Source organism: Podarcis raffonei, chromosome 8 (genome assembly GCF_027172205.1).
Source record: "Podarcis raffonei isolate rPodRaf1 chromosome 8, rPodRaf1.pri, whole genome shotgun sequence".
Classification (NCBI taxonomy): Eukaryota; Metazoa; Chordata; class Lepidosauria; order Squamata; family Lacertidae; genus Podarcis; species Podarcis raffonei.
In genome coordinates, this window is record NC_070609.1 from 61,971,281 (window position 1) to 61,985,127 (window position 13,847).

At 42.0% G+C, this 13,847-nt stretch overlaps 1 protein-coding gene across 4 annotated transcripts in view; it reads left to right on the forward strand.

The window, feature by feature from the left end:
• The first annotated feature begins 3,393 nt into the window (after positions 1-3,393).
• The window catches only part of DPY19L3 (dpy-19 like C-mannosyltransferase 3), a 38,219-nt gene continuing 27,765 nt past the window's right edge, over positions 3,394-13,847 (forward strand). For 2 of the 4 annotated variants that reach the window (XM_053400295.1, XM_053400297.1), the window contains exons 1-3: positions 3,395-3,569; positions 6,677-6,819; positions 9,534-9,658. In XM_053400295.1, coding sequence (XP_053256270.1) covers positions 6,717-6,819; positions 9,534-9,658 — 228 coding nt within the window. In that variant the 5' untranslated portion in view covers positions 3,395-3,569; positions 6,677-6,716. Of the gene's footprint in view, positions 3,570-6,676; positions 6,820-9,533; positions 9,659-13,847 lie in introns of all 4 variants that reach the window. The other 2 variants (XM_053400298.1, XM_053400296.1) reach the window with 2 other exon arrangements.

Sequence of the window (13,847 nt, forward strand, 5' to 3'; positions counted from 1 at the left end):
CCGTAATTAAACCACCTGTTTGTGTTGCCTGCCTGGGACAACAAAGGGAGGGCAAGGGGCTTACTGAGGGTGCTCTGTGTTCAATGAGCTGTGCTCAGCTGTGAGCCATAAACTGAGAAAGGGATATGTTTCCTGTTTTTCTCGTGAGCCTAATTTAGCACTTTGCTTTCATGTATGATAGCCATGTAAAAGTTGACTATGAACTGAATTAGTTGTCATGTTAGGGGATTCTTCAGCTAACTTTTTAAAATTCTCAATTACTACATGTGTCAGAGCTTTGCAATATCTGTAAAAACACATTACTATTGTCTGTGCATACCTTACCACTTATTTGGGACTTTCTTGTGTAAGGCAGCCTCCTGAGACAAACTTGATTGGTCACGGAGAGTAAGAACACAAAGGGAGACGGATCTTCTGATCACCGTTTCCGTGTTCTGTGCCACAAGCTCTCACAAATTGAACATTTGCCAGAAACGTGATGCAATTCTGTTTAATTTGAAAAAAAAAGTACCGTATTTTTTGCACCATAACACTCACTTTTTTCCTCCTAGAAAGTAAGGGGAAATGTCTGTGCATGTTATGGAGCAAATGCCTGCGGGTGGAGGGGGGGATCTGCTGCAGTCATGAGCAGAGGATCCATGGTTCCCCTTCCTTCCCTCCTCCGTGGTTACAAAGCATGGATCCTCAGGATTTTTGCATTGGGCTACTCCAAACTCACTGTCAGATGACATGTCTGTGGCCACAGCATGAACCACAAAAATCATATATCCACTATTTCGTTTAGAATATTTTTTTTCTTGTTTTCCTCCTCTAAAAACTACGTGCGTGTTATGGTCTGGTGTGTGTTATAGAGCGAAAAATACAGTATATCCTATCTTCAAAGTGGCTTATAATTTCAATTAAAATCACTACAAACAAAAACAAGCAGTTAAAAATCATCAAATACGTTTGAAGTGAATTACTATTTTAAAAAACACTTGAGAGAATGGAACAAGTTTGGCTTGGCATCCCAAAGCTATTCATGACAGAGCTGGTCTAATCTCCTTGGAGAGCAAATTCCAGAGCCAGGAAGCCTCTTTGAGATAATCCTCTGGTAGCCACCAACTTAATCCCTGAAGAAAAAGAGTATTAGAAAACCAGTAAGTAAAGAATATAAATAAATGTTAAAGCATATCTAGCAATGAAGTTCTGCACTATATTCGTGGACCTAATTCTGCTCTAGTAGTCCCACAATACCGAGTCACAAAGGTTTGAACATTTTCATGAATCATAGTTGCCCAAGCAGAGTATTAGGTGCGAGGAACTTTGCTAGATGGGTGTGGCTCATTTCTCTCCTTTAAGAACTGCCCTGCTGGATCAGACCAAAGACCTATCTCATACAACAATTGGTTTTCATTCAATATTTTTGTTTTGCCAGGTATTCCCAAACTGGTCCATTCAGGTGGCATGTGGTATGTATGTGGCTTTGTGGTTGAAGATGGGAGACAGCACATCCATTGCATTAAATGTTCATAGTGATACCTAATTTTTATTATTTTATTCCTTACATTTCATTTTATTGTACTGAAACCTAAATTCTATAGAATCCAAATTGTAATACAATAAACCAACAATATATAGGAATTAAAAGAAGCAATAAAAATAAAAGTAAAAATCATAGCGTCTAGCACAGTGCATTACAGTTGCTACAAGAGGCAGAAACATTTAAGTGCTACACAAAGCCCTCAGCAGTTTTCAAGTGGTCCATGGCAGAAAAAGTTTGGGAACCACAGTCCTGGGAAATAAAATGGGGGCATGAAGAAAACAGCTGTTTGTCCTCCAGTATACTGTCTACTGGAGCCCTTGAGACAAACGGAGATGTGGGGGGATGGAAGGCCTTTAATATGTATTCATTTACTGCATTTATATTCCACATTTTTCTCCATAAAGCTCAAGGTGGCTTATATGGTTATCCCCCTCTTATTACTAGACCTTGAAAATTACAGCTGGTGGCGGTGGCAGCTAAGGAGCTGGGCATCTAGGAACATAGTTTTAATTATTAAAAACTGTGGGGAATGCCAGTACATCCTAGTGGTCTGACATAAGGTTACCAGACGTCCCCGTTTCCCGGGGACAGTCCCCGGATTTACAAATTGGTCCCCTGACAAAATCCATCTATTTAGTAGGAAGTTGAAAAGTGTCCCGGGATTCAATGAAAAAAATCTGGTAACCTTAGTCTAACAGGATATGAGAATGATGACAGTGGAGACTGCACTGCATCAGCAAAGGATGAACTGATAGATTTAATCGAAGGGGGAAAGGCGTCCTCTGAAATGAAAGTGACAGAAAAATAACCTGTTTATTCCTGCAGACTTTTCTTTCCTTTTTTTAATACTGTTTTTATTTTCATGGTACTGAAGATAACTTTTGAGAAAACAATTGTTGCAACAGTAAACAACAAGTAACTTGTCCTGATAAAATTACAGACTTTTATCATGTCATGTGTTAAAAGTTTCGTTTGGTTACTCTGAGCTGCATAGGACTGATCTGCAACAATTGGAAGTGTCTCCAAAATGATCCAGTGAAACCAGAAATTCCTTTAGCCTCCATCTTGGTGCAGAGGTAGCACATGTGGTGCCCTCCAGATGTTAGGCTGAAACTCCCACCATCCCACTCTGAATTTCAGAAGAAGGGTCTCTTCCAGCCCTACCTGGAGATACCTTTGGGGATTGAACCTGGGATCTTCTACATGCAAATCTCAACCACTGAGCTACAGCCCTTTAGGGGACATAGTGTAGACTGAGTTTCCTGACTGGCAGCAGCTCTCCAGGGTTTCAGAAGGGGATCTCTCTTCCCAGCAGTACCTGGAGATGCCAGAGATTGAATTTGGCACCTTCTGCATGCAAAGCAGATGCTCTACCACCTGAGCTATGGCCTTTCTCCAAAGACATACAGGAACACAGGAAGCTCCCTTATACAGAGTCCAACCAATGGTCCACCTAGCTCAGTGCTGTCTACACTGGCAGGCAACAGGTTTCAGGCTGGGGGGTCTCTTCCCAGACCCCCCCCTTATCTGGAGATGCCAGGGGGCACTGAACCAAGGACCTTCTGCATGCAAAGCAGGTGCTCTACCAACTGAGCTGAACGACACACGTGCCCTTTATGGCCTCACAGCCCCTCTCCGCCCAACCTACCTCACAGGGTTGTTGTGAAGATGAAATCAAAAGGGGGAGGGAGTGTGTGTTCGCCACCTTGAGCTCCTTGGAGGAAAATGTGGGTTTTAAATACAAATCATGAGGGACAGAGGAGAGGAGGGGGCGTCGGGAAACCCCTCCCCCTAGAAACTCCCCCCCCACAAACCCCCCATTTCCCCACCCTCCTCTTTCGTGCCCACATGCCTCCCCGCCTCAAAGAGCCCCTCTCCACCCCCCGCCTCACAAGCGGGAGGCGCCTCGCTCCGCCATCGCCTCCCGCCTCCCTTTCCCTCTCCCGCCTTCGTCCCTGAGGGAGGCTGAGGCGGCGGCAGCTCCATTCCTCCCTCCGTGACACACCGGGGCCGTCACCGCATGTCTGCCCGCCCCCCCGAGTAGGTAAGGGGCTTCGGGTGGGGATGGGGAAAGGGGTCCCCTCAGGGCTGGCGGGGACACGCTTGGACCCGGAGAGCGAGGCCAAAAAATAAAAAAGGACGAGGCCGTGGTGGCTGCTGAGGGGACGACGAGGAGGAGGCCTAGGCCGCCCCGCAACGCCCCCCCTCCCAGCCCCTCGTGGGTGCCTCGCCTGGCCCACCCAGCACACCCTGCGGAGGCTTCTCCCTCCTTCCTCGCTTCTCCGCCTTTCTCCGAAGGACGCCGTTTCTTGGCACAAATCTCAGCCCCTCCCAAGACGGGGGGACGGGAGAGAAGAGGAACGACGCCTATATATACATTGTTCTAATTCTGTCGGCGTTTAATTGTGTTTTTAAAACGGTTTTCCTCCTTCTCTCCCCCGCCCCGCCCCCCGCCTCTATGCTTTGAGCTCTTTCTGTTTTATCTGCAAGCCGCCTGGAGCCCCTGCCAGTGGGGGGGGGGGGAGAGAGAGACTGGTATCGAAATAAATAGGAACAGGAGATGGAGGCTCCCCAGACAGACAAAACAGACACGTGTGCCTGTTTTTATGGAGGGTTTGGGAAAAATAATGCACTGCCGACACTTTTCAGCATGCCACCTGTCTGTTTGTGCATGGCGATATTGGTTTGCAAGAGGGGGGTGGGTATGGGGTCCCACCACCCCAGCTCAGGGGAGAAGCATCTGCTTGGCATACAGAAAGGCCCAGGTTTAGTTCCTCCCCAGAATACTGGAGAGATGCTGCCAGCCAGGGTAGATAGCACTGAAGCAGATGGGTCATTGATCTTGCTCTGTATAAGGCAGCTTCCAATGTTCCAGGTTCAACCTGTGGCATCTCAAGGTAAGCCTGGGAGAGATACGTTGTGTGAAACCCCCGGGGAGCCACTGCTAGTCAGTGTAGACCGCACAGAGATAGATGGTGCATTGGTCTGACTGCATAAAGCGGTTTCCTATGATCCTATACAGTGGTACCTCGGGTTACATACTTAATTCGTTCCGGAGGTCTGTTCTTAACCCGAAACTGTTCTTAACCTGAGGCGCACTTTCGCTAATGGGGCCTCCCGCTACCGCCGCGCCATCAGCGCACAATTTTTGTTCTCATCCAGGGACAAAGTTCTCAACCCTAGGTACTACTTCCAGCTTAGCGGAGTTTGTAACCCGAAGCGTTTGTAACCCGAGGTACCACTGTATGTCTTTGGGGTCAATGGAAGAGCATCTGCTTCGCATGCAGGTCACATTGAGTTCAACAGGACTTGTTCCCGTACATGCGTGTATAATTCATGTAATGAATTTTGGAGTTGACCCATTTTTTTGAAAATTCGATAATAGCCGTATTTCCACACACTCCTTTCCCCACTGCTTGATCTGGTGGTCATGTTTATTTGATCACCCAGGCTAACAAATCCACATTTATTCTGTGTGTGTGTGTGTTTGTGTTTCCTTTCTGGCAAAACTAGAAAAGACATGCTGCCTTACCCTGAGTCATAATGTTGGTCCATCTAGTTCAGTATTGTGTACACTGACTGGCAGTGGCTCTCCAGGATTTCAGACAAGAGTCTCTCTTGACTGTACCTGGAGATGCTGCAAATTGAACCAGGGATCTTCTGCATGCTCCACCACTGGTTCACCCCACAACTCAATGGGATTTACTCCCATGTAAGCATGTATAGTAGGGACGCAGGTGGCGCTGTAGGTAAAACCTCAGTGCCTAGGACTTGCCGATTGCATGGTCGGTGGTTCGAATCCCCGTGGCGGGGTAAGCTCCCGCCATTCGGTCCCAGCTCCTGCCCACCTAGCAGTTTGAAAGCACCCCTAAGTGCAAGTAGATAAATAGGTACTGCTTTATAGCGGGAAGGTAAACGGCGTTTCCGTGCGCTGCGCTGGTGCTGGCTCGCCAGAGCAGCTTTGTCACGCTGGCCACGTGACCCAGAAGTGTCTTCGGATAGTGCTGGCTCCCGGCCTCTTAAGCGAGATGAGCCCGCAACCCCAGAGTCGGTCACGACTGGCCTGTACGATCAGGGGTACCTTTACCTTTACCTTTACCTTTACCTTTAAGCATGTATAGTAGGGCTGATGAACCTTTGCCTCTCCAGGATGAACGTTTGCCTTTTTGGATTACAGCTCCCATCAGCCTTGACTATTAAGATGCTGGCTGGGGTTGATAGGAGATGTAGTTCAGCATCCTCTGGAAGGCCAAATGTTGCCTGCTGCTTATGACTAGAATTGTAGCTTTGTTGTGTCAAATGAAGTAGACTCCAGTCCATTAAAGTTTCTGCCACAATAAATCTGTGGTGCCCTGCACACTATTTTTACTGTGGAGAGATAGAATATATATCTCCTTATATCAAGTTTTTATTCCACTAATATCCGCTCTCCCTCCATGGAGCTTAGGGTAGCAAACGTGGTTCTTCTGCTTCCACAGTCTGGCGGCCCAACAACAACCCTGTAAGTTAAATTTGGCTGAGAGAAAATGATGGGAGGCTGAGGGGAGATGGGACTCCTTGTGCTCATCTGATTTACTTTGGAGCTGCTTGCATGGATGTCACAAGAGAAAATGACTGATCCAAGTTCAGTCCAAGGGGAGATGACTCCTTATGCTCATCTGATTTACATTGGAGCTGCTCACATGGAAGTCGCAAACTGTACCACTTGCATTTTCATGAGCTTAAAAACTGCCTTAAAAATATTTCTATCTGCTACAGAGACAGGCACATCAGGAGCCCCCTAAAATATTAGGAAATTTGCAAGCATTCATACTTTTGAATATGAACTCTTAAACTATTCCAATAGGGAATAAATTAAATGAGCTATGTTTTACTCTGGGTCCTTTGCACTGTTATCTGCATGTTATCTCAAATGGTTCTATGCATTTGATAATAAAATATTTATTTTGCTAATTTATTTTTGACAAGTTGAAACAATATGATTATTCTAGGATATTTTGCAAAAATAGCAAGACGGTAATTTAAGTGATGATTTCCTGCTATCTGTGAAATATATAGCCATATATTTTTGCATACATTTTAAGGGTGTTAGTAATGATAGAGTGTTAAATGTTTAATTGCTTCCATATTACTTTATGTATGTATATTTAGGAACCAGCACAAAATATAATGTGTGAATATTACTGACATCATGACAGCTGTTAGACAGAGAAAGGGAATAAGAGCCACAGAAGTTCCAGAAGAGAGTGTCATCCACGAGAAGAACTGGAAACTTAATGGGAAAACTCTAGCTGGTAGGTCACGGTTATCCTTGTGCAATGTACTTAAGCTATAACTGCATGTGTAAGTAGAAAGAAAAATGGGGAAACCAAGAATGTTATAATTCCAATGAATTACATGGCTGAGTTTAGCCATTGTTAGGATTCACCCAAATTCATTCTCTATTGGCATTTAAATCTATCTTTGACTTCATGTATTTCCAGGATGCAGTTATATTTAGGGAGCTATGTTTTGATTTCTTTTTGCCTACAAAATATTTCATGCAAATATTTTTTTATTTACAAATAAAGTTCAAGTAGCTTATCACAAACTCTAACTAGTTAGCACATAAAATATAATTTCTACTCAGTATACCACTAGAAATTAATGGTTCTCTGTTGAGTACGTTCATTAATCTGCTAATAAGTCACTCACAGTTCTAGTATTTTTAGTTCCACTGAGTTTGATGGGTTTTCTAGAGTTTGGTATTGTGCTGCCCATCAGAACTAGAGAAGGTTGGTCTTTGTTTCAAATAACATGATTAATTGGGAAATCTGAGAAGAGGAATTGATTTGAAACCAATATAGTCTACATGGAGGAATAACTAAATGTAGTTATGGGCTGTATTTTCCCTTGGCATCACATTGTCTGTGGTTTTGCTGCTTTGTTGTCAGCAGGTAAATCACCTGTAATCGTGCAGCATTATCAGGGACTGCTTTGATAAGTGCACATTTAGAGAAGAAGGCACAATTTAGATAACCAAACCTTTAAAGTTAAAACAAGATTTTGGTGTGATTAATAAAGTCACCATGCTTGTAAGTTATTAGAAGCCATGCCACAAAGGATATTTCAAATAATTTCAGAATGAGAGGTGATGATTATCAAGTCTATTTTGAGCTTATAAGCTTTTTACTGAACTCTATTATCGACGAAGGGGCATAACACAAAGCAGATCAGAGCTTTCATAATGAGTACAAGAGCAATTAACTGTTCTTTGCAGAAGACGTAGCAAGCTTGAGAGAAAATAGTTAGCTCTGCCCCTTTCAGTGTTCCTGTCCTTCAGATTAACATCACTTAAAAGGGAATTACTTCGATCTAGAGAACCTGTGAATGGAAGGAAAATAGCTATTCACTGCTCCACAAATGCTTTCTGAAGAGTTAGAATCATAGAATTGTAGAGTTGGAAGGGACCACGAGGGTCCAACCCCCTGCAATGCAGAATTTCCCCCCCAACATGGGGCTGGAATCCACAACCCTGAGAGTAAGAGTCGCATGCTCTACTGACTGCTACAGTAAACTATTTTGGACCTTAAGCTGCCCTCTATGTTGTGACTGGAACTGGGGGCAAAGTCCACTGCATGTGTATCTCATCGCAGATTCCCAATAAGGCCCAGGAGCAAAATGCTTTATCTATCTAGTGCTTGCCAATACCCCACTGTGTCCTCAGCTGGCTTTGCCTGCCTGGAGTGTGTGTGTGGAAATCTCAACGTGTGTGGCTGGAATGCAGCCTACTTTACAAATGCAATGGAAGCGACTTTTTTACACCAGCCCCACCCAGGTTGCCTGTAAGGGAATATGGCCCTTCGAAAAATATTGCCCACTCGTTACAGAAGAAATATGCATATGCCCTAGATTTAAAGTGGAAGAGAAGGATAGAAAAAAATGCATAGATAGCTGCTTCTATATTTCCAGCAGAGGCCAGTAGTAACCGTCTGCACTTACTGCCCATTATGAAGGAAATAGCAAAGTATGGAGTTTTCTCTATCTATCTACTTAGAAGATTGCAGGGTTGTGTGACTTAGCATCCCCACTTCATCCCCTTTCACCCCCATCCACAACCAGAGCCTTTTCTCAATTCACCCACAGATGTTTTGTCTCAACTGTCTTATTTCATTTGCAATTTCCCACAAATAGTTATTTTTTTCCTTATTCTCCTACCTGTTTAAATTATTAAATAAAAAATTAACTTACTCCTCCCTGCTGTTTTCCTTTCACTTTCCACCTCCATTCTGAATTAGGACTGCAATATTTTCTGCCATAGCAACATAACTGGCTGTTGCCCATTTAGCTACCATGAAGAACTAGTGTAATCTTGATTAACATATCAGAGAATGGAGTTTATTCACCCTGTACAACACTAAGGTTGTTCTGAGTAGAAAGAATGGAATTAACATGACTTCACTTAGGTTTGCTAATTTCAGTGGGATTTACTCATTGAGTAAAAGGATTGAATATAAAACAACCTTTGGTTCTTTTTAACAGCATTATAATAGATAGGTTCAATACATTTCTGCCTATATAACAGTTTGCACAAGTGAGAAGAACATCTTGGGATTTAGCTCACTTGTCTCACACAGTGCCCTAGCACAATGCCTTCTTTGTGCAAAAGACCCGCTTTTTCTGCATCTTTTGATGCAACCCTTTTAAGAACCAGCTGGGTCAGTTTAGTGCATTTTAGTGTGGATTTTGTTGTTGTTTTATATTCTTTTGTGTACCACCTTGGGTGGATGTTTCTTTTGAAAGATAGGGTATAAATCAAATGAATACATTTTACATGTATTTTCCAGTGCCAGAACAATCCAAGAGAAATCAGTTTTCCCTCAGTTTTCTTTTTGGAAATCTGTTCTCTGTTTATGATACATAAACCGTAGCCAACATCTGGAGTGGATACTACCATCCATTTCAAACATATTGAAGGAGTTGTTTTTGTTTTTCAAAGATAAATATTTATTAGAACTATCTTCTGCAGGTGGAAAATTGTGGAAGAAACTTTCACTCATCGTTGGTGGAATCGTTGGCATATCTCTGGGAATCTTCACTTCTGTTTATGTTGCTACACTACATGAAAATGATCTGTGGTTCTCCAACATCAAGGTAACAGAATGACTCTGATTGCATGATTGGTTTCCTAAGGCATTGTTCACATTGTGGCTTTTCAGACTTTTTTCTGCCGAGCTATACACAGCTACCATAGCATTGCCTTTTTCTACATTGTTGATAATTTTACTCTTTCCCACATCAACCGCTGTTCTTATCAGGTGCGTCTTGAGGACATACTGAGGTAGTAGAAAGCAGATAGCAAGCTGAAAGTAGCAGCTATGTTGATGTGTTTTTTATTTGTTTATAATAAAGCATCCTGGATTGCTCAGACTGAATGGTGGTTGAACCATGAACTGTATATGCACTGTTCTTTTTAATTGGATCTTACATTATTGAGGGAGGAAGGTTAAAGCTTTAATTTCCCTTCAGAGAAGGGCCACTTCAGAAGTTTTTATTTTTTCGTTGCCACGAAATACCACCAGTAAAACAGAAACTGGAATGGACTATTTCACTATACCATATATTAAAATTGTGCCACCCTGTTAGATGTGACTTGGGCTTAAGCAAGGTTCTTAAGCAAGTTTCCAGTAGATTTTCCATTCTGACTACAGCAGGTTAGGATCATATACTGCAGTAGCAGAATTCATCATGTGGTACATTAAAGTAGTTTCATCTAATGATGTCATATTAATAGCACCTATTTTATCTTTGACTCTATTAGGAAAAACTCAATTGCAATTTATTGTCAGCCTCTGCAAAATAAATCAGGGCTGGATGTGATAGAAAATCTGCCAAGAGAAGAATGAAAATTTCAGTCAATAACTTGGTGCTATCAACACAGATTTTTTTCTATGAAGAGAAAATAAATGATTTATACAGGATAGACGGTTTATTAGGAACACACCTTTTGCTTCTTCTGGGTCTTGCAAGTCTATAACATCTAAATATGAATTTCTTTGAGTCTTGGGCAAAACAAATGTGTGCAATTCATTTAGGTCCTGTTCCCAACGTCCTGGATAGGAAACTGAGGCACAGAAATAATGATTTAGTATAGTCAAGCTGAGAGTTGAACCCAATTTCCCATGCCATGATTCAGCTTTCCAGCAATAGAATTCATTATTTCCATTCCAGCAAAGTCTAATTTCAGTACATGGCTAGCTGTTGTATATAAATCCGTTGCTTTCTTCATTCATCAAAGCTGAATAAACACTCCAATCAGAGCAAATGGGCTTGAGGTTAACTAGCCAAGAGTTCTGTGTGTATTAACTGTGTTTGTTGACGGCATGCTGTGCAACCTTGGTCACGTTAATGCAGTTATCTGTATTGAGCTTTCACTTTTATGCTTAAGAAGATTTGCTACGTAATTAATTGGATTTTATTTTTAAAAGCAATATTCTTTTATTTCTTTTTCTGGTGCAGTTTTGGTTTTTATTAAGCAAGCAAAGAAAGAAAGCTGAAATACTTTCTTGAGTGTATTACGTTGGGTTCTTTTGAAAGACAGTATCAAGCTTTGTTTGATCTAGTTCCCAAACTCTTCACTGATGTGGGAACCCAGAGGCATTTTGTTGCAGCACAGGATTCAGTTGTTAGCCTTATTCTCTGATTGGAAAGTCATTGCTTTTCCAAGATTCTCTCATGTGCTTGAATTCCAGACAGTCACCCACAAGGCTTTTGGGCTCCAAAAATCACTGAAAAACCAGAACCTTTTATAGATGTGAATGTGTTGAACATAAATAGAATATTAATTTTGGAAGTATATTTTTACATGACTCTGTTCAAAATACCTTGCAACTGATCATCCTTATCTTCCACATAGAACCAAAGAATTGTAGAGTTGGAAGGGACCCAAAGGGTCATCTGGTTCAGCCCCCTGCAATGCAGGAATAACATGTTTGTGCTGATGTGAGATTGAGTTGTGTTTACAGAGGGAGAAGAGTGCACAATAATGGGAGACGTTTAGCTCCTTGCCAGTTCTCCGGCCTTTTGAAAAAGGTGAATCCCTAGTTGGAGAATATTGTAAAAGAATAAAAAGATACAAGGGACAAGAGCCCCTCATATTATCCTGACAAGGTCTATACAAAGCTTTCGTGTAGCAACAAAGCATTAGAAACAACTAAAATCCCCGACGGCGATCAAAGTGAGATCACTGCAGAAGGGGAAGAGAAGAGAGGAGAGTTGGGTGAAATATTTTAAGTCCACTTTTCAGAGATTTCAGCTGAGCTGGGCCTCCCCTCCACAGGGTTCATAGGTCTGCCCTGCCATGTAGCACCATGATGGTGGCAGTGGGAGATGAAGGCAGGTGTCTGAATAATACAGCAAAATGTTTTAAAGTGTTGGTCCTAGTGTGGAAGGGGGCATCAGTCCTTCACTCCAGACAGTAAAATGTCTTGGACTTCTCCTACTTAAGAACTACCTGCCCTGAGGGTAGAAGAGAAAAGTCAAAAGAGCCTTTTGGAGGGGCTGGATGGAGGGACAGTATACTCCCCCTCCTCTGCTGGTCTGCTCCACTTCACCAGAGTGCCAGTATATGCTGCTTTTGCAGCTATGCCTTGAAACCTTTCCCCTCTTACACATAGTCCTGCAGCATTCAAGTTTAGGCTTGGTTGCAAACCTTGCTGCACCCCCAGCCCCCAATTCTCCAGTACAGTGTGGGAAGGAGAAGTTTACCCCCCCCCACTCTACACACACACACACCATGGTTAGTGGCTATCTCCTCCATTCTACCCCCACTACCACTATTTTTCTGACCCTGAGAGCTAGTTTAGAGGTGAAAGGTATGTTAAGCACACATAACATATTTTCACAGACCCACAAATTGTTTCAGTCATACTCCTGAAAGAAGTATTTCGTAAGATTTCCCCACCACCAACGTTTCTACAAATTTTCCATTTCTGATCCTGGAGTGCAGGGTATTTCCTGTTTACCTCCTCAGGCTTTCACATTGCCACCGATTTTATTTCATACAGATGAGTTCTGTTTCTCAAGCTTTGCTGAGATAGAAACATATGCATGAGGGAACATCAGGGGCAGCTTCTTTACTTGATGAGTGCAATAGCAATCAACATAATTCATGTGCAAAACATCCATCACACAGACATAACACCACAGATAGTATATTCCTATTGATAAAAGGGATTGGCTTGTCACCACCATAGATAATAATAAAAAATTCAGTAGGCATTTTGTAGTTTACCTTCTTTTCTTCCGTAATTCCTACAGGGAATAATAATAATGGAGCAAGGCATGACTCCAAATATTTTTGTACTTGCAGCTGATCAGATATCTCTAGAATAATGCAGAATTCACTTTTAATTGCTATATAAGCACCAGGAGTTTCAGCAAAGCACCATGGGGTTCATAGAGTCAAGACTTCATAAAAACAAATTACATATATATAGAATGTGTATAGTAGTATTATCTAAATATTAGCCTTGAAATTTCAGCCCATAGCTCTTGCCACTTTTATTGACATCTGAGACTCTAGGAAAAGTATGAATCGCTCTAAAATTGGAAATGTGTTGTGAATGAGGAAAGCAGATGTTATCTTCGTATGAAACAGATGTAAAGCAGTAGTGTTTACCTCGTAAAGTATGGCATTTGGTTGAATACAGCTGGTGCCAGGCTTAAAGATTAATCACGTTTGATACAGTCTTGCTAATTAGATCCCTTTCAGTGCCCAGCCCTCCAGAATCAATTCCAAAATGTTTCAGAGCTTTCAAGTTTTAATACTTTCTGTAGTTGTGGGACTACCATAGGAACTTGAATCATATTACTCTGTCATTGTGAACTGATTAAACAGAGGTTGCAACTTTCAGTATTTCAGGTAATTTAGTGAACACCCACTGTTACCCACATCTTTCAGCACACTACATAGCATACCCAGTCATGTAAAGTTGACGTGTATTTAATCTGTCATTTTAGTTCACAAGTGTTGATTTTATTTATATTCTGATTTTTTAAAATTGTTTTTTGACTTTTATTGATAATTTCAATGTATACCTTATATCGCTGTAAACTTCTTCGGGGTTTTAATTAAAATTAAGGGGCACACACACTCTGTTAAATAAAAACAAGGTAAGTAATGTTTAAATGGGTTGCAGTGTGAACCACCTGTCATTTTCTCTTTTTCCATTGGTTTGTCTTGGGATTAATATTGTTTTGGATAATAAGAATATGACTGTGCTTTAATAGTAAGTTAAGACTTTTTCAGCAGGGGGCCAGTCCACTGTCCCTCAGACCTGGT